Genomic DNA, 21,765 nt, shown 5'->3' with positions numbered 1-21,765 from the left:
ATAAAACAAGCTTAACATTTTATCTAAACCTTTTCTAAATAACCCGAAATTTATTTTGAAAATGGTAACAGGATAGACAAAATATTGTACCACCGATCAAAAAATGTTTCAAGATATTCTTGTATGACATCATTAAGGTTGCATCTTTTAATATGTTGTTTTTAAAGTACTGTTTGTTTTGATTTGCTTATGTAGAGGGTTGTTTGAATAAGTAACTTTTAATATTTTTTCAATTTCAAAATTCGACATTTTTTTTAAATGACCCATATAAGCAGTAAAAGTAATAACTTACAAAAACAAATGAAAGAATATTATAACACATTATTAAGATGAAACGTCAGTACCTAGAATCTATTCTTCAAGACCATTGTGTATTATTTGTCTATATATTGTAAAGGAATATTCATCATATCTAACAAGGTCTTGGTATCTTCCAATGAACTTTTTGAGAAAAAGGACAAGACATTCTTTGACATACCCCTGGTTCATCAACTTTCTGCTCGGAAACTTGTGGCAAAGTCTAAGTAGCAGGTGCAAGGTTTTGAATACCGAATGAGTTTGAAAATGTATATCCTATACATACTATATGCAGGTAGAGTTTGTGTATTGCTACCTAGGTGTGCGAAATTGATATTTTCAAAATGAAAATCGTCTCGTTTGTCCTCAATTCTAGTACTGAGACGACCGCTTATGTCAAATTCGAGGTATAAGTCCAAATATGAGGCAGCGGAAGCCGTGTCTGTTGTTTCTTTAATTGCTAGTTATGGAGGATATATCAATAGCAGTGGCGGATCCAGAAATTTTCATAAGTGGGGGCCCACTGACTGACCTAAGAGGGGGCCCGCTCCAGTCACGCTTCAGTGATTCCCTATATAAGCAACCAAATTTTTTCCCAAAAAGAGGGGGGGGGGGGGCGGGCCCCCCTCTAAATCCGCCTCTGAATAGAGCCCAATCAAAAAAGTTTGTATTGTTAATTGAAAGAAAATTCATCAATATATCTGAAAATGAATTTAACGATCTGGCTACTTTTTTGATCGTCTTGCAAGTCCATGATGGTATTCCAATTTAATATGAAAATAAGGAGAGACTCACAGTTCGTTCCCATAGGAATGCCGACAATTTGTAGAAAATGTCTACCTCCACATTCAACAAATATGTGTTCACAGATAAACTGCAGCGTTCTAATCACTTATTCCACTGTGTAGCATGTTATACTGTTTGTTTAGTATTAACATGGAAGTAATATTCAATATATTATCAATATTACTTCCATGGTATTAACAAAACGAGCATGGTATTCAAAAGTGATAAATACATAGCATATCATCGGCTACCATTTTTATTTTGAAAAGTATTGTGGATTATTTCTTATAGAATATTTTTTAATTTCACATGGGGAATTGTGGTATACAGGTTTGAAAAATCTTAAGTTTTGATAGATCTTATTTCAGAGAGGGATCGAGATTTAAAATTATCCAGACACTCTTAGGATTTTTTAAGAATCCACATGGATTAACACCACCACTACGCAAGTAAACAGTATTTCTGATGACCCTCTATCGAATAACAGATTGTTATATAATGTCGGGATCACTTTGTTCTAATGCACAAACGATATATAACATACACAGTATAGATCTGAGATAATCTGTTAAATATGTTATATATAATGTCAGGATAATTTTGTTAATGCACTATCTATACGTAATATTTAAACATTTCCTTGATTATGCAAGAATAACCCTATTTCTAAAGCCCTACTTTTATGTAAGTAGGTAAACTGGTATAAGTTGTAAATGAATTAAACCTGTTCAAAACAATGCAATACCATTTATAACTTTATAAACCTGTTAAAAACAATGCAATACCATTTATAACTTTATAAAAAACAATGCAATACCATTTATAACTTTATAAACAATGCAATACCATTTATAACTTTATAAAAATTAATATATCACAAAGGAATAATCCCATTTTGATGCAAAATTTGGTCACATGAATTTGCATGAATCTTACATGAAATTATCGTTAAAATTTTCATGTTAGATTCTCATCTATACATGAAAAGCGCGTTAATCTTTAACCTCACTTAAAAAATGTTTTACAAGCATTTCAGATTCATGTGAAACCCACGTGACCGGATTTCACCTGAGTCTCACGTATTAGCTCGTTTGAGGAGAAATCCACGAGACTTTTAAGTGAGATTCACACGAAGTTAAATTCACGTAAAATTAATGCGAGTGAATTTTCCCTGTGTACTATATATACATGATAAATGACTTGATCTGTTTAATTTTTAATTATTGAAACATCTCGTTCTAACATGTCTAATGTACGACCAATATATTCAGGGTGAGCTATACAATTTAATTCTGATATATAATATGATGACAGAAAAACAAGTTCTAATGCACTACACACATATATATATATATATATATATATATATATAACCATGACTGTATTATATGTGATATACAACTATTCTATTCCTGTTCTTATATCTACTACCAACATATAAAGTTAAACGATTTATATAATCATTCATTCTAAAGTATTACCAGTATATATAGGGTCAACCATATGAAATGTTATATATTATTGTACTAAATGAATGACATAGTTGATATTTAATGACAATTTACTTGAGATAAACAAAGAAAAATAGATAAGGTGTTACTATTTGTCACGCTAAGAAAGTGATCATGGAAGGTATGTATTTACAATGTATTAAGGTGGCTCGGGCCTATTCGAAGTTTCCATCAGAAAGGCCGTATATTTTGTTGTTTTATTCTTTACAGAAAGTGAATCAAATTGGTCGAAAAAAAATAAGGGGTTACGGACCATTTAAGCTCAAAATTTTACTTTTAAACAGGTATGTATAAAAAGGGACCATTTTTCAATGAAATGATAGGGAAAATAGAGGTGTTGACATATTTTTATCGGAATATCAAAAAAACGTTCTTTGACACTTGGTCCAAAATTGTAATATAAAAAGCTGAACTATCATGACTATAGCTTCAAAGAATGGGCAAATACAAAACATAGGTCACGAATAAGGAAAAAAAATATTTTGCCTTAAACCCAAATTTTGGCGTGAAAATGATGAAAATGGGTGAAATGTCATTTTGACCCTTTAACAAATACGGATGATAACGAACATATTCTATTAGTCACATAACTACAATGATTTAACATTTCTAATCAATCAAAATATTAGAAAAAAAATATATCGAATTTACGACAAATACGTTTGTAATTCATGCGTGAAATTATGCGCAGTCGAATAGTCCGGAGCCACCTTAATAGAAATGTTCCTCTAATTAAGCACTTTGCAGAATATATACGACGTAAAACTACATGAAGTCTTGTCGCTCTCCTTAGGCATTCATAGATCTTGCTTTCTATGAGCGTTGGTTCCTCCAGCTAAAAAGTCGCATCAATAATTCTTTTTGCAGTATTACCGTGGAATCATTTATTTTCGAGGTTGCACCTTTTCGTGGATTTAGGAAAACTTGTATATTCGTGGATATTTAATTTCGTGGTTTTGTCATAGTGTCTTTACAATAAAATTGAGAATGGAAATGGGGAATGTGTCAAAGAGACAACAACAGACGACAACAGAGGGTTACCAACAGGTCTTCAATGCAGCGAGAAATTCCCGCACCCGGAGGCGTCCTCCAGCTGGCCTCCAAACAAATATATACACTAACCCAGTGATAATGAACGCCATACTAAACTCAAAATTGTACACAGGAAACTAAAATTAAAAATAATACAAGACTAACAAAGGCTAGAGGCTCCTGACTAGGGACAGGCGCAAAAATGCGGCGGGGTTAAACATGTTAATGAGATCTCAACCCTCCCACCTATACCTTATACAAGCCTATAGAAAATTTGTTATTCGTGAAATATTTAATTTCGTGGTATGTGTGTACCCATGAAAAACACGAAAATTGGTATCCAACGAATAATAATGAATCCATAGTATTGTTACTTTTTTTGTTTCTCGTTTTATTCATGTTGGTATATCTTTTTTCTGTGATTTTTGTTGAATACCCTATATTTATGTTGGTGTTGGTTTATTGTAACCTTACAGTATTTCTGTTGGTCCGTTGTTTTCCCTATATAGTTGATGTGATTTTGGCTGTTTTGATTTATGACCGGGATTTGTTTTCGTTTAATTTACTTAAGACTATTGAACAGCGGTATACCACTATTGCATTTAATATCTATAGGTATCTTCAACACTTGTATTATTTTTTTTTTGGTGTTGTTTGGGGTGAGACTTTACTCGACTTGGTGTAGGTTACCTTTAAATAAAATTACAAAGTTGGAATACACAGATAGATCACCAACTGAACAAACTTGTTTATATAGTACCCGGAGAAAGTATCACATTAATAAAATAAAGTAATAAACGTTGGTACTAAACTTTTGCATCTTTGAAGTGACAATTGAAATACTCTTATTGAAACTCTTAACTTCCCCAATACACTTAATAGTACACAGCTACCTTTTGCATAGGTACTATTTCTGTACTAAACATCTGTAGTACTGTAAATTTACCTTTAATATTTAGTACTATTTCTTTACTTTAAAATTATTGTAATACTTAGGTACCTGTATTTTAAAGTACTAAAAATTTTGGTACAGAAATAATACCAACAGTGATGGCAATATTCAATGTTTGATAATCAAATTTTATGAGATTTGAAATAGACAAACTGCTGAAAATGTAACGGTGTAACCAAAAATTTCCAGCGTAATGTTTTTTCAATGTCAATGTTGCTGCGCATTGTCAAATACTTTTTTACTTTATTTTTGGAAAAATTCAGAAATTTTTTGTGTTCTTTTTTTTTTACATTTTCTTATTTTTTTTCTTTATTTTGGCAAAATTTTATTTTTTGATTTTTTTTGGCAAAATTTCATATATTTTTTTTAATTTTGGCAACATTTTATTTATCCTCTGGTGAACAACCAATCAGATTGCAGTATTTATGCTGCACAAGAAATAATTGGTTTTACGTAACATGTGTAATTGGTTTTACATAACATGTGTAATTGGTTTTACGTAACATGTGTTATTGGTTTTACATAACATGTGTAATTGGTTTTACGTAACATGTGTAATTGGTTTTACATAACATGTGTAATTGGTTTTATGTAACATGTGTAATTGGTTTTACGTAACATGTGTAATTGGTTTTACGTAACATGTGTAATTGGTTTTACGTAACATGTGTAATTGGTTTTACGTGACATGGTCATTCAGTAATCTCTGAATAGAGTGTTTACTTACATGATAAACCCAACTGGATAAATTTGTACATGATCTATAAAATTTTATACAAGGTCATTTATCTCTGGACAAGTGCAGGTAGACTATGTATAACTTATACTTCAATCTTTGAGGAATATTTAATGAAAACTTCAGTATAATATTTATATGCTAGCGATCACATAGCTTATTTATGGATATTTGAACAAATTATTTGTAATGTTTGTGTCATTATTTATATGTATATAATTATGTAAACGGTACAATGTCTTCCCTCTTTCGGAAATGAAGAAATGAACCATTTTTAGGCATAGTGAAAATATATTGAATATTCTCAAATATATACTGAGCGAAACAATCTCTACCATTAAACCGAGATTGTCCCAAAATGTTCCGGATGTCAGAAATTGCGTATTAACTCGGACAACCATTTTACATTCACATCTTGGGAACCTACTATATCGAATTTATCAACATCTTTTATTTAACTCTAATGTATAATTCTGTCCACTCAAAATCAATTCAAATAATTCAGGCGTTGAAGAACACATTTGGTTTTTTTCCATCCAAGTTGAAGATAGTGAATAAACTGCCATTTACACTTTTATTTGCCCTTTCACCTCGGGTGATAGTAGATAATAGAAAATCCCATTTAGACTCTTCATTTGCCCTTTCACCTCGGGTGATAATAGATGATAGAAACAGGAATTTAGACTCTTCATTTGCCCTTTCACCTCGGGTGATAATAGATGATAGAAACAGGAATTTAGACTCTGCATTTGTCCTTTCACCTCGGGTGATAATAGATGATAGAAACAGGAATCTAGACTCTTCATTTGTCCTTTCATCTCGGGTGATAATAGATGATAGAAACAGGAATCTAGACTCTTCATTTGTCCTTTCATCTCGGGTGATAATAGATGATAGAAACAGGAATCTAGACTCTTCATTTGTCCTTTCACCTCGGGGGATAATAGATGATAGAAACAGGAATTTAGACTCTTCATTTGTCCTTTCATCTCGGGGGATAATAGATGATAGAAACAGGAATTTAGATTCATCATTTGTCCTTTCATCTCGGGTGATAATAGATGATAGAAACAGGAATCTAGACTCTTCATTTGTCCTTTCACCTCGGGGGATAATAGATGATAGAAACAGGAATTTAGACTCTTCATTTGTCCTTTCATCTCGGGTGATAATAGATGATAGAAACAGGAATCTAGACTCTTCATTTGTCCTTTCATCTCGGGGGATAATAGATGATAGAAACAGGAATTTAGACTATTCATTTGTCCTTACATCGCGGGTGATAATAGATGATAGAAACAGGAATTTAGACTCTTCATTTGTCCTTTCACCTCGGGTGATAATAGATGATAGAAACAGGAATTTAGACTATTCATTTGTCCTTACATCGCGGGTGATAATAGATGATAGAAACAGGAATTTAGACTCTTCATTTGTCCTTTCACCTCGGGTGATAATAGATGATAGAAACAGGAATTTAGACTCTTCATTTGTCCTTTCATCTCGGGGGATAATAGATGATAGAAACAGGAATTTAGACTCTTCATTTGTCCTTTCACCACGTGGGATAATAGATGATAGAAACAGGAATTTAGACTCTTCATTTGTCCTTTCATCTCGGGTGATAATAGATGATAGAAACAGGAATCTAGACTCTTCATTTGTCCTTTCATCTCGGGTGATAATAGATGATAGAAACAGGAATTTAGACTCTTCATTTGTCCTTTCATCTCGGGGGATAATAGATGATAGAAACAGGTATTTAGACTCTTCATTTGTCCTTTCACCTCGGGGGATAATAGATGATAGAAACAGGAATTTAGACTCTTCATTTGTCCTTTCACCTCGGGTGATAATAGATGATAGAAACAGGAATTTAGACTCTTCAATTGTCCTTTCATCTCGGGTGATAATAGATGATAGAAACAGGAATTTAGACTCTTCATTTGTCCTTTCATCTCGGGTGATAATAGATGATAGAAACAGGAATTTAGACTCTTCAATTGTCCTTTCATCTCGGGTGATAATAGATGATAGAAACAGGAATTTAGACTCTTCATTTGTCCTTTCACCTCGGGTGATAATAGATGATAGAAACAGGAATTTAGACTCTTCATTTGTCCTTTCACCTCGGGTGATAATAGATGATAGAAACAGGAATTTAGACTATTCATTTGTCCTTTCACCTCGGGTGATAATAGATGATAGAAACAGGAATTTAGACTCATCATTTGTCCTTTCACCTCGGGGGATAATAGATGATAGAAACAGGAATTTAGACTCTTCATTTGTCCTTTCATCTCGGGTGATAATAGATGATAGAAACAGGAATCTAGACTCTTCATTTGTCCTTTCACCTCGGGGGATAATAGATGATAGAAACAGGAATTTAGACTCTTCATTTGTCCTTTCATCTCGGGTGATAATAGATGATAGAAAAAGGAATTTAGACTCTTCATTTGTCCTTTCACCTCGGGGGATAATAGATGATAGAAACAGGAATTTAGACTCATCATTTGTCCTTTCATCTCGGGTGATAGTAGATGATAGAAACAGGAATCTAGACTCTTCATTTGTCCTTTCACCTCGGGGGATAATAGATGATAGAAACAGGAATTTAGACTCTTCATTTGTCCTTTCATCTCGGGTGATAATAGATGATAGAAACAGGAATTTAGACTCTTCATTTGTCCTTTCACCTCGGGGGATAATAGATGATAGAAACAGGAATTTAGACTCTTCATTTGTCCTTTCACCTCGGGGGATAATAGATGATAGAAACAGGAATTTAGACTATTCATTTGTCCTTTCATCTCGGGTGATAATAGATGATAGAAACAGGAATTTAGACTCATCATTTGTCCTTTCACCTCGGGTGATAGTAGATGATAGAAACAGGAATTTAGACTATTCATTTGTCCTTTCATCTCGGGTGATAATAGATGATAGAAACAGGAATTTAGACTCTTCATTTGTCCTTTCACCTCGGGGGATAATAGATGATAGAAACAGGAATTTAGACTCTTCATTTGTCCTTTCACCTCGGGTGATAGTAGATGATAGAAACAGGAATTTAGACTCTTCATTTGTCCTTTCACCTCGGGTGATAGTAGATGATAGAAACAGGAATTTAGACTCTTCATTTGTCCTTTCATCTCGGGTGATAATAGATGATAGAAACAGGAATTTAGACTCTTCATTTGTGCTTTCACCTCGGGTGATAATAGATGATAGAAACAGGAATTTAGACTCTTCAATTGTCCTTTCACCTCGGGGGATAATAGATGATAGAAACAGGAATTTAGACTATTCATTTGTCCTTACATCGCGGGTGATAATAGATGATAGAAACAGGAATTTAGACTCTTCATTTGTCCTTTCACCTCGGGTGATAATAGATGATAGAAACAGGAATTTAGACTCATCATTTGTCCTTTCACCTCGGGGGATAATAGATGATAGAAACAGGAATTTAGACTCTTCAATTGTCCTTTCACCTCGGGGGATAATAGATGATAGAAACAGGAATTTAGACTATTCATTTGTCCTTACATCGCGGGTGATAATAGATGATAGAAACAGGAATTTAGACTCTTCATTTGTCCTTTCACCTCGGGTGATAATAGATGATAGAAACAGGAATTTAGACTCTTCATTTGTCCTTTCACCTCGGGTGATAATAAATGATAGAAACAGGAATTTAGACTCATCATTTGTCCTTTCATCTCGGGTGATAATAGATGATAGAAACAGGAATTTAGACTCTTCATTTGTCCTTTCATCGCGGGTGATAATAGATGATAGAAACAGGAATTTAGACTCATCATTTGTCCTTTCACCTCGGGTGATAATAGATGATAGAAACAGGAATTTAGACTCTTCAATTGTCCTTTCACCTCGGGGGATAATAGATGATAGAAACAGGAATTTAGACTCTTCATTTGTCCTTTCATCGCGGGTGATAATAGATGATAGAAACAGGAATTTAGACTATTCATTTGTCCTTACATCGCGGGTGATAATAGATGATAGAAACAGGAATTTAGACTCTTCATTTGTCCTTACATCGCGGGTGATAATAGATGATAGAAACAGGAATTTAGACTCATCATTTGTCCTTTCACCTCGGGTGATAATAGATGATAGAAACAGGAATTTAGACTCTTCATTTGTCCTTTCATCTCGGGTGATAATAGATGATAGAAACAGGAATTTAGACTCTTCAATTGTCCTTTCATCTCGGGTGATAATAGATGATAGAAACAGGAATTTAGACTCTTCATTTGTCCTTTCACCTCGGGTGATAATAGATGATAGAAACAGGAATTTAGACTCATCATTTGTCCTTTCATCTCGGGTGATAATAGATGATAGAAACAGGAATTTAGACTCTTCATTTGTCCTTTCATCTCGGGTGATAATAGATGATAGAAACAGGAATTTAGACTCATCATTTGTCCTTTCACCTCGGGTGATAATAGATGATAGAAACAGGAATTTAGACTCTTCATTTGTCCTTTCATCTCGGGGGATAATAGATGATAGAAACAGGAATTTAGACTCATCATTTGTCCTTTCATCTCGGGTGATAATAGATGATAGAAACAGGAATTTAGACTCTTCATTTGTCCTTTCACCTCGGGGGATAATAGATGATAGAAACAGGAATTTAGACTATTCATTTGTCCTTTCATCTCGGGTGATAATAGATGATAGAAACAGGAATTTAGACTCATCATTTGTCCTTTCACCTCGGGTGATAGTAGATGATAGAAACAGGAATTTAGACTCATCATTTGTCCTTTCATCTCGGGTGATAATAGATGATAGAAACAGGAATTTAGACTCTTCATTTGTCCTTTCACCTCGGGGGATAATAGATGATAGAAACAGGAATTTAGACTCTTCATTTGTCCTTTCACCTCGGGTGATAATAGATGATAGAAACAGGAATTTAGACTCATCATTTGTCCTTTCATCTCGGGTGATAATAGATGATAGAAACAGGAATTTAGACTCTTCATTTGTCCTTTCATCTCGGGTGATAATAGATGATAGAAACAGGAATTTAGACTCATCATTTGTCCTTTCACCTCGGGTGATAATAGATGATAGAAACAGGAATTTAGACTCTTCATTTGTCCTTTCACCTCGGGTGATAATAGATGATAGAAACAGGAATTTAGACTCTTCAATTGTCCTTTCACCTCGGGGGATAATAGATGATAGAAACAGGAATTTAGACTCTTCATTTGTCCTTTCATCGCGGGTGATAATAGATGATAGAAACAGGAATTTAGACTCTTCATTTGTCCTTTCATCTCGGGTGATAATAGATGATAGAAACAGGAATTTAGACTCTTCATTTGTCCTTTCACCTCGGGGGATAATAGATGATAGAAACAGGAATTTAGACTCTTCATTTGTCCTTTCACCTCGGGTGATAATAGATGATAGAAACAGGAATTTAGACTCTTCATTTGTCCTTTCATCGCGGGGGATAATAGATGATAGAAACAGGAATCTAGACTCTTCATTTGTCCTTTCATCTCGGGTGATAATAGATGATAGAAACAGGAATTTAGACTCTTCATTTGTCCTTACATCGCGGATGATAATAGATGATAGAAACAGGAATTTAGACTCTTCATTTGTCCTTTCACCTCGGGTGATAATAGATGATAGAAACAGGAATCTAGACTCTTCATTTGTCCTTTCACCTCGGGTGATAATAGATGATAGAAACAGGAATTTAGACTCTTCATTTGTCCTTTCATCGCGGGGGATAATAGATGATAGAAACAGGAATCTAGACTCTTCATTTGTCCTTTCATCTCGGGTGATAATAGATGATAGAAACAGGAATTTAGACTCTTCATTTGTCCTTACATCGCGGATGATAATAGATGATAGAAACAGGAATTTAGACTCTTCATTTGTCCTTTCACCTCGGGTGATAATAGATGATAGAAACAGGAATCTAGACTCTTCATTTGTCCTTTCACCTCGGGTGATAATAGATGATAGAAACAGGAATCTAGACTCTTCATTTGTCCTTTCATCTCGGGTGATAATAGATGATAGAAACAGGAATTTAGACTCTTCATTTGTCCTTACATCGCGGATGATAATAGATGATAGAAACAGGAATTTAGACTCTTCATTTGTCCTTTCACCTCGGGTGATAATAGATGATAGAAACAGGAATCTAGACTCTTCATTTGTCCTTTCACCTCGGGTGATAATAGATGATAGAAACAGGAATTTAGACTCTTCATTTGTCCTTTCACCTCGGGTGATAATAGATGATAGAAACAGGAATTTAGACTCTTCATTTGTCCTTTCACCTCGGGTGATAATAGATGATAGAAACAGGAATTTAGACTCTTCATTTGTCCTTTCACCACGGGTGATAATAGATGATAGAAACAGGAATTTAGACTCTTCATTTGTCCTTTCACCTCGGGTGATAATAGATGATAGAAACAGGAATTTAGACTCTTCAATTGTCCTTTCACCTCGGGTGATAATAGATGATAGAAACAGGAATTTAGACTCTTCATTTGTCCTTTCACCTCGGGTGATAATAGATGATAGAAACAGGAATTTAGACTCTTCATTTGTCCTTTCACCTCGGGTGATAATAGATGATAGAAACAGGAATTTAGACTCTTCATTTGTCCTTTCATCTCGGGTGATAATTAGGAGATAACTGTATTGTATTTTAAGCTCCGACGGCATCAATTGGGGATTTGATGGTCGCAAATTAAGTTTACTGGCGACGCGTTAGCGGAGACAGTAAACGGACATTTGCGACCATCAAATCCCCAATTGATGCCGTCGGAGCTTAAAATACAATATTGTTATCTCCATTCTAATGAAACTGACAGAAAACAACGTTAAAACACGTAATTCAAATCTGTCATATGCCGTCTGCGCATGCGCGTACGCCCCATAGCATCAATTGTCAATTGATGCCATGTAAGAAAGTGACGTTATCCAATCAAAATGAACGTTACAAACGTTGTTGCATTAGAATAGATGATAGAAACAGGAATCTAGACTCATCATTTGTCCTTTCATCGCGGGTGATAATAGATGATAGAAACAGGAATTTAGACTCTTCATTTGTCCTTTCACCTCGGGGGATAGTAGATGATAAAATATGCTAACAAACGTTAATTTGGACAACTAAATGCACTTGGGCATTTTTATCATTTTTTCAAAGGATGATTTTCAATATTCACCAATCGATTACGTGAAAACAAATCCGGACCACAAACCAAAACCAAGGAAAACACCTAAACTATAAGAGAAAATCAAATGAACAACAGAAAGATTGAACTACAATAAAACGAACACCAACATACATACATAGAAACAGACTATTTGATAACAACTGTCATTTCATAACATGGTGGAGAAATACATAGAAACAGACTATTTAATAACAACTGTCATTTCATAACATGGTAGAGAAATACATAGAAACAGACTATTTGATAACAACTGTCCTTTCATAACATGGTAGAGAAATACATAGAAACAGACTGTGTGTTTGGCCTAGGGTAATTCATATATAAGAATAAAATGCTAGTACCAGAGCGTGCCTTTAACAATGTGTAAGGCACAGTTATGTGGAGATAGAATTATAAAAAAAGTCAATCCCGTTTCGTATTTGTTACTTCCTGAAGATGGTTTCATTCGAGCGTCGCTGATGAGTCTTTTGTAGACGAAACGCGCGTCTGGCGTATATACTAAATTTAGTCCTGGTATCTATGATGAGTTCATTTATATTCAGACACGTTTACCAAAATTAATTTGGGACCTTTAATTTTCATCAGATTTTGTTAAAAATATTTACCTTGAACCTCTGACAAAAATAAAAACAATAATAAAAAACACACACACACTTTATCGGGAAAATTTCATTGGATATGTAACTGCTTGAAAAACATTAAATTTGATCATTGAGAAGCTTATTATTTCCTTATCAATAGAATGTGATTAAAACGTTCATCTGGTTTTATCATCCTATTGTGTACCACCTTTATATATACCTTATCTATACCTTATTCCCTGAAACCTTGCAGGGATTCTTCATTGTTTTGATTAGTTTTGGATTTTAAAAATTGTTGTCTCTAATATCACTATTGAGACAATGATTTTTAAATGCGCATTTGGTGAAGAAAAAAATGGTTACCGTGCATTTTATTATATGTCGAATTCAATCCTTAACCTTTGCATTTTAAACAATATTCGGTGTGAATTTTGAAAGAAGAGGATAAATAGTTATCAAAGGTAGCAGGCCTATTATTTGATACGTCAGACGCGTGTTTCGTCTACATATAACTCATCAGTTGAGCCATATCCGATTCAGGTTATCTATGCTTAGGATAATAAAATCTCTGTATTGTGAAAATATGTAAAGTAAATCGTTTGTCTATTTGATAGAACCATACTAAAAACTAAAACACTTCTCAAATGACCTAGTTTGTTTGTTTCTTTCAAATTATACAGGTTTACAGTTAACAGCGTTTATTCTTGTAACATTTACCATTGTGATATCAGTAAATGGTAAGTACAATTACTTAAAATTTAAAATGTTGTCTTTAATGTTACCCACAATAATTACATGTTTCAAATTCGACGAGTCGTGTGAAGAAGAAACGTGCCTCATATAATACTTATTCTTGTATAATAGAAATCGGAAGTTGTGGTATGAATGCCAATGAGACAACTCTTCATCCAAGTCACAATTTGTTAAATAAAAGCAGCAAAGGTCAAAGTATGGCCATCAACACGGGTTTGCTCACATCGAACAGCAAGCTATATGATCCCCTCTAAAAGGAATTATGTATAACCATTCAAACGGGAAAACCGACGGTCTAATCCATATAAAAACGAGAAACGAGAAAAACTTATGAGTCATCTCAACAAACGATAAACCACTGAACAACAGGTTCCTGACTTGGGACAAGTACAAACAAATGCAGCGTTTAGACACCTAAATAAATCGTCAAAACAGATGACTCATTGATAAAATGTATGCGATTTTTGGTGGATATAATGGATAGAGGTTAAACACGTATATATGTGTTCAATGAAATTTTCATTCATTGAAACCACTAAATAGAGATCTACTGAAGTACAGTGTTTTACCAATCAACACAAATGATACATACTGTACGAAAATATAATATCATATCTGACTAATGCATTTTGTCTTAATTGTTAGCGTCCAATTCGACTCAAGTGCAGTGTTTTAAATGTAATGGTGTTCCTAAAATGGAGGACTGTGGTCACACAGTGACATGCGGTGAGCACGAGGTAATAACAAAACACCTTAAGTGTCAGTCTTTTGTTTACACACAATTACATGTGGTGAGCACGAGGTAATAAAAAGACAAAACACAGTAATGATCAGTCTTTTGTTTAAACACAGTGATATGAAGTGAGCACGAGGTAATAACAACACAAAACACATTATATATCAATCTTTTGTTTACACATAGTTACATGTGGTGAGTACGTGTTTACACATCCAGGCATAAACTAAATCCGAGGCAAAAAGTGTAAAGTAACAAATATATAAAACTAAAAAAAGACAAAATGGATCACTTTTTAACTTACAATCATTAAATAATTAAAAGCATGATGATTTCAACCTTCCCATTTCGAAAAAAGTCAAATTTTAAGCATTTTCCCTTAGAATTACACAACATTTTTGTAAATATCTAGCAAAGGAAGTTTTCCAAGACATTAGTTCTAAATTCATGACGGATACGCTTACTTACAATATTATATAGCAATTGTACTACGGATACGCATACTTACAATATTATATAGCAATTGTACTACGGATACGCATACTTACAATATTATATATCAATTGTACTACGGATACTCATACTTACAATATTATATAGCAATTGTACTACGGATACGCATACTTACAATATTATATAGCAATTGTACTACGGATACGCATACTTACAATATTATATAGCATTCGTACTACGGATACGCATACTTACCATATTATATAGCAATTGTACTACGGATACGCATACTTACAATATTATATATCAATTGTACTACGGATACTCATACTTACAATATTATATATCAATTGTACTACGGATACGCATACTTACAATATTATATATCAATTGTACTACGGATACGCATACTTACAATATTATATATCAATTGTACTACGGATACGCATACTTACAATATTATATATCAATTGTACTACGGATACGCATACGATTTCAAACTAAAAAGGCTGAAAATATTCAAAGTAAACAATGTTCATTTCTTGCAAAATATGTTTCACTTCCGGAAACTAGAAGTAAACGCTCTTAAGCAAATGATAAAAACTGCAGGCTTGACTGTAAATACAGTAGTAACATATGAAGGCTAAAATTAGAAAAATAAAGAACACAACAAAATAAGAAGTTTCTCAAGGAAAACAGCGAGAATAGTAAATTTACATTTGTTTCAACGATTGAATGACGTTTTAAGACACAGGGATGTCACTGTAGCAATCCATGGATATCGTTCATTTTATGTCCGCTATATTGCTCGACGTATATTTTATGTCTCACTAATAACCTATACCAAGATCTCGTGTTATATTGTCAATGAATCCTAAATGGTCCTCTTCTGTTTGTATGTCTGTTGTAAAAACTGGAAAAGGTCATATTGTCCGTAAGATTATTCAGCAGAAGTCATATTGTCGTTCTGATTTTATTATAATTGTCGTAACCACAATCCAGTCTCTTTTGAATGGTTTGTGTGCAAGATGTTCAGAAAACACAACTTAGACATCTAAAGATTCAGCGACACGAACACCACCAAAAAATCAGGGGTGATATTAGATACATTGCAAGGGTCAACAATTCGTGCTCCTTTTTGACCCCCGTCGTGTTGATCGTGTGAATTTATATTACATTAATCTTTACGGCGTATATTCGCATTAATGTCACTTACGTTCAAGATACAGTATATATGCGCCACGTCACAGACATTTGTAAATTCTGCTTATACATTTCGCTCGTTTAACTAGTTAAGAATCGAAAAAATAAAAACATTATTCCTTTTTCCGTCTGAAGAATACTGAATATATTCTCAATGCTTGTTTATTTTGACAAATATATGTAAGTCAGGAATCTGATGTTCAGTCGTTGTCGTCTGTTTATGTGGTTCATAAGTTTTTCTCGTTTTTCGTTTTTATAAGGATTATACCTTTGGTTTTCCCGTTTACATGGTTTTACACTAGTAATTTTGGGGCCCTTCATAGCTTGCCGTTCGCTGTGAGCCAAAGCTCCGTGTTGAAGACTGTACCTTGACCTATAATGGTTTACTTCTATAAATTGTTACTTTGATGGAGAGTTATCTCATTGGCAATCATACCACATCTTCCTATATGTAAGGATTGTACATATAAATGCATGCCACATACCTTTTTGTATGTATATGCTAATATTTTTTTTTATCATTATACATTTGTATGTACATGCTTATATTTTTTTTTTATTACAGGAGTGTTATGTAAGGCGAAGTGTCGGTACGGTTGGTAATGTACTATACGAGTCAGGATGTATTTCAAGACAGGTACGTCATATAAACCAATAAATTGATAAATGCCTGCAGGAGTGTTTATTCAGTACGTGGTTTACACATAAAAAAAAATCGCACACAATAAATCACAATGATACAAAAAGTAGTATGTAAAACAAATTCTGAAGTAAAAGTTTAACTGAAATAGAAAATGAGATCATGTGACCATTGTGATCATTTCTTACTTAGAGCCAACATGACCATTGGTTGATGACATGTCATGTGACTTTGTGTTGATAATAGATCAATTGACCATTTGTTGGTGACAGATCATGTGACTTTGTGTTGATTATAGATAAATTGACCATTTGTTGATGACATGTCATGTGACTTTGTGTTGATAATAGATCAATTGACGATTTGTTGATGACAGATCATGTGACTTTGTGTTGATTATAGATCAAGTGACCATTTGTTGATTATAGATTATGTGACTTTGTGTTGGTTATAGATCAAGTGACCATTTGTTGATGACATGTCCTGTGACTTTGTGTTGATTATAGATCAAGTGACCATTTGTTGATTATAGATTATGTGACTTTGTGTTGGTTATAGATCAAGTGACCATTTGTTGATGACATGTCCTGTGACTTTGTGTTGATTATTGATCAAGTGACCATTTGTTGATGACAGATCATGTGACTTTGTGTTGATTATAGATCAAGTGACCATTTGTTGATGACCGATCAAGTGACCATTTGTTGATAACCGATTATGTGACTTTGTGTTGATATAGACCAAGTGACCATTTGTTGATGACCGATCATGTGACTTTGTGTTGATTATAGACCAAGTGACTATTTGTTGATGACATATCATGTGACTTTGTGTTGATTGTAGATCAATTGACCATTTGTTGATGACATATCATGTGACTTTGTAATGATTATAGATCAATTGACCATTTGTTGATGACAGATCATGCGACTTTGTGTTGATTATAGATCAGTAGACCTCATTCGAGTTCATCCGTCACCATCAAAAACTCGTCAATTATGCGCGCCTTTATGACGTCATTTACCAGATAGAGGGGGTCGCCTGTATCCCTGCACTATTTACGTTCATCAGGCGTCTTAGTGATCGTCATTGTGCAGGATGAACTAGAAATAATGGTTGTTCTGTAGGTACTTAATGACAATTCTCTAATGACAGCAGAGCTGATTGTCAATCTTGATAATTCAATTTGCCGAATAATTCGTACAATATAGATTTATAGTTTTCCAACCACTCGCTCAACATTGGAATGGAAATGATGACGCCCCTAAACGCACAAATGACGTTCACTAAATCAAGAGTTTTTGGACGAAAATGCATCGAGCTCGAGAGTTGTCTATTGACCATTTATTGATGACATATCATGTGAACTTGAGTTGATTATAGATTAAGTGGCAATTTGTTGATGACATGTCATGTGACTTTGTGTTGATTATAGATCAATTGACCATTTGTAGATGACAGATCATGTGACTTTGTGTTGATTATAGATCAATTGACCATTTGTTGATGACATGTCATGTGACTTTGTGTTGATTATAGATTATTTGACCATTTGTTGATGACAGATCATGTGCCTTTGTGTTGATTATAGATCAAGTGGCCATTTGTTGATGACAGATCATGTGACTTTGTGTTGATTATAGATAAATTGACCATTTGTTGATGACATGTCATGTGACTTTGTGTTGATAATAGATCAATTGACGATTTGTTGATGACAGATCATGTGACTTTGTGTTGATTATAGATCAAGTGACCATTTGTTGATTATAGATTATGTGACTTTGTGTTGGTTATAGATCAAGTGACCATTTGTTGATGACATGTCCTGTGACTTTGTGTTGATTATTGATCAAGTGACCATTTGTTGATGACAGATCATGTGACTTTGTGTTGATTATAGATCAAGTGACCATTTGTTGATGACCGATCAAGTGACCATTTGTTGATAACCGATTATGTGACTTTGTGTTGATATAGACCAAGTGACCATTTGTTGATGACCGATCATGTGACTTTGTGTTGATTATAGACCAAGTGACTATTTGTTGATGACATATCATGTGACTTTGTGTTGATTGTAGATCAATTGACCATTTGTTGATGACATATCATGTGACTTTGTAATGATTATAGATCAATTGACCATTTGTTGATGACAGATCATGCGACTTTGTGTTGATTATAGATCAGTAGACCTCATTCGAGTTCATCCGTCACCATCAAAAACTCGTCAATTATGCGCGCCTTTATGACGTCATTTACCAGATAGAGGGGGTCGCCTGTATCCCTGCACTATTTACGTTCATCAGGCGTCTTAGTGATCGTCATTGTGCAGGATGAACTAGAAATAATGGTTGTTCTGTAGGTACTTAATGACAATTCTCTAATGACAGCAGAGCTGATTGTCAATCTTGATAATTCAATTTGCCGAATAATTCGTACAATATAGATTTATAGTTTTCCAACCACTCGCTCAACATTGGAATGGAAATGATGACGCCCCTAAACGCACAAATGACGTTCACTAAATCAAGAGTTTTTGGACGAAAATGCATCGAGCTCGAGAGTTGTCTATTGACCATTTATTGATGACATATCATGTGAACTTGAGTTGATTATAGATTAAGTGGCAATTTGTTGATGACATGTCATGTGACTTTGTGTTGATTATAGATCAATTGACCATTTGTAGATGACAGATCATGTGACTTTGTGTTGATTATAGATCAATTGACCATTTGTTGATGACATGTCATGTGACTTTGTGTTGATTATAGATTATTTGACCATTTGTTGATGACAGATCATGTGCCTTTGTGTTGATTATAGATCAAGTGGCCATTTGTTGATGACTGATCATGTGACTTTGTGTTGATTAAAGATCAAGTGGCCATTTGTTGATGAAAGATCATGTGACTTTGTGTTGATTAAAGATCAAGTGGCCATTTGTTGATGAAAGATCATGTGACTTTGTGTATATAATAGATCAATTGAGAATATGTTGATGACGGATCATGTGACTTTGTGTTGATTATAGATCAAGTGACCATTTGTTGATGACTGATCATGTGACTTTGTGTTGATTATAGATCAATTGATCATTTATTAATGACAGATCATGGGACTTTATGTTGATTATAGATCAATTGACCATTCGTTGATAACAGATCATGTGACTTTGTGTTGATTATAGATCTATTGATCAGTTGTTGATGACAGATCATGAGACTTTGTGTTGATTATAGATCAATTGACCATTAGTTGATGACATGTCATGTGACTTTATGTTAATTTTAGATCAAGTAACCATTTGTTGATGACAGATCATGTGACTGTTTGATGATTATAGATCAATTGAGAATATGTTGATGACGGATCATGTGACTTTGTGTTGATTATAGATCAAGTGACCATTTGTTGATGACAGATCATGTGACTTTGTGTTGATTATAGATCAATTGATCATTTTTTGACGACAGATCATGGGACTTAGTGTTGATTATAGATCAATTGACCATTTGTTGATGACCGATCATGTGACTTTGTGCTGATGATAGATCAATTGATGATTTGTTGATGACAGATCATGTGACCATGTGTTTCTTCCGTTCTAATTTCTATTCTGATAATTACAATATATATAAATAAACTCATTCAAATTTAATTCATGATATAATTTTGACATTCAGTATTCCTCTCAAAATCTAATTAAACCTTTAAACAGACTTATAAAGACGAGATATAGTTATGATACTGCTGTCAGGTCATAAATGATTGCATATGTTGGCTTTAATATTGATTCACTTATAGGGTCTTTTTATCTGAAATAAACATATGTATTCTAAAACCAGTTGTTAGAATGATGCGGGTTATGTTTTTCACATACATTTATGATAATAAATACCTAATGGGAGGGATTGCACTTGGTTCTGATATAACGAAGACATAATCTTTTAATCAATTTAATTGAGATTTGGAGCTGGCATTTAAGAAACTCCTGGTAGTCTTTTGTTAAATTATATATCATTGTCAATTTGTTTAGTCTCTTTTGTTACTTTTATTGACATCGGACTCGGACTTTTATAAACTGAGTTTTACTGTCTTTGGCCAGCGTTATAGGCAGAAAAATGAGATCACACGAAACATGATTAACCCCGCCGCATTTTTGCGCCGGTCCCAAGACAGGGTCTTGTATGTTTAATTAATTTAAGTTCAATCATATGTTTTGGGGTTAAGTGTGACGTCCATCTTCATATTGTTTGTGTGTGTTACATTGGTTCTCCTCTTATATTTTATGCGTTTCCCTCAGTTTTGGTTTGTTACCCCGATTTTGTTTTTGTCCATGTATTTACGAGTTTTGAACAGCGGTATACTACTGTTGCCTTTACTTGTAACTAGTACACATCTTTGTTTGGGGGCCAGCTGAAGGCCGCTCCGGATGTAGGATTTTCTCGATTTATTAAAGACTTAATGGTGATCTTTTTACTCTTTGGTCTGTTTTTATGTATAATAAATCTTTTTAGGTATGTAAACAGCTGTCACAAATTGGCAGGAAAAGATCTACAGACAGACGAAAAAGAGCATTTGTGAACTGCCTACAGTGTTGTAACTCTGAATTATGTAATAAACATCTGTGTACTAAACAACGTAAGTCTTAATACGTATATGACCATATATACAAACAACGTAAGTCTTAATACGTATATGACTATATATACAAACAACGTAAGTCTTAATACGTATATGACTATATATATATATATACAACTCGTCTAAACATCAACCCAACAATGTTAGATTTGTTAATTTGCTTTCGCAATATT

General features: G+C 33.8%; 1 protein-coding gene across 1 annotated transcript in view; it reads left to right on the top strand.

Moving 5' to 3' along the window:
• Window positions 1–2,630: 2,630 nt before the first annotated feature.
• Window positions 2,631–21,765, top strand: part of LOC139496457 (uncharacterized) — a 35,721-nt gene continuing 16,586 nt past the window's right edge. The window contains exons 1-5 of the mRNA XM_071285077.1: window positions 2,631–2,715; window positions 13,835–13,891; window positions 14,553–14,644; window positions 16,865–16,936; window positions 21,466–21,589. Coding sequence (XP_071141178.1) covers window positions 2,709–2,715; window positions 13,835–13,891; window positions 14,553–14,644; window positions 16,865–16,936; window positions 21,466–21,589 — 352 coding nt within the window. The 5' untranslated portion in view covers window positions 2,631–2,708. The remainder of the gene's footprint in view (window positions 2,716–13,834; window positions 13,892–14,552; window positions 14,645–16,864; window positions 16,937–21,465; window positions 21,590–21,765) is intronic.

Source organism: Mytilus edulis, chromosome 11, assembly GCF_963676685.1.
Source record: "Mytilus edulis chromosome 11, xbMytEdul2.2, whole genome shotgun sequence".
In the NCBI taxonomy this organism is placed as follows: Eukaryota; Metazoa; Mollusca; class Bivalvia; order Mytilida; family Mytilidae; genus Mytilus; species Mytilus edulis.
Note: the sequence above shows the minus strand (reverse complement) of the source record. Positions and strands in the feature narration are given on the sequence as shown.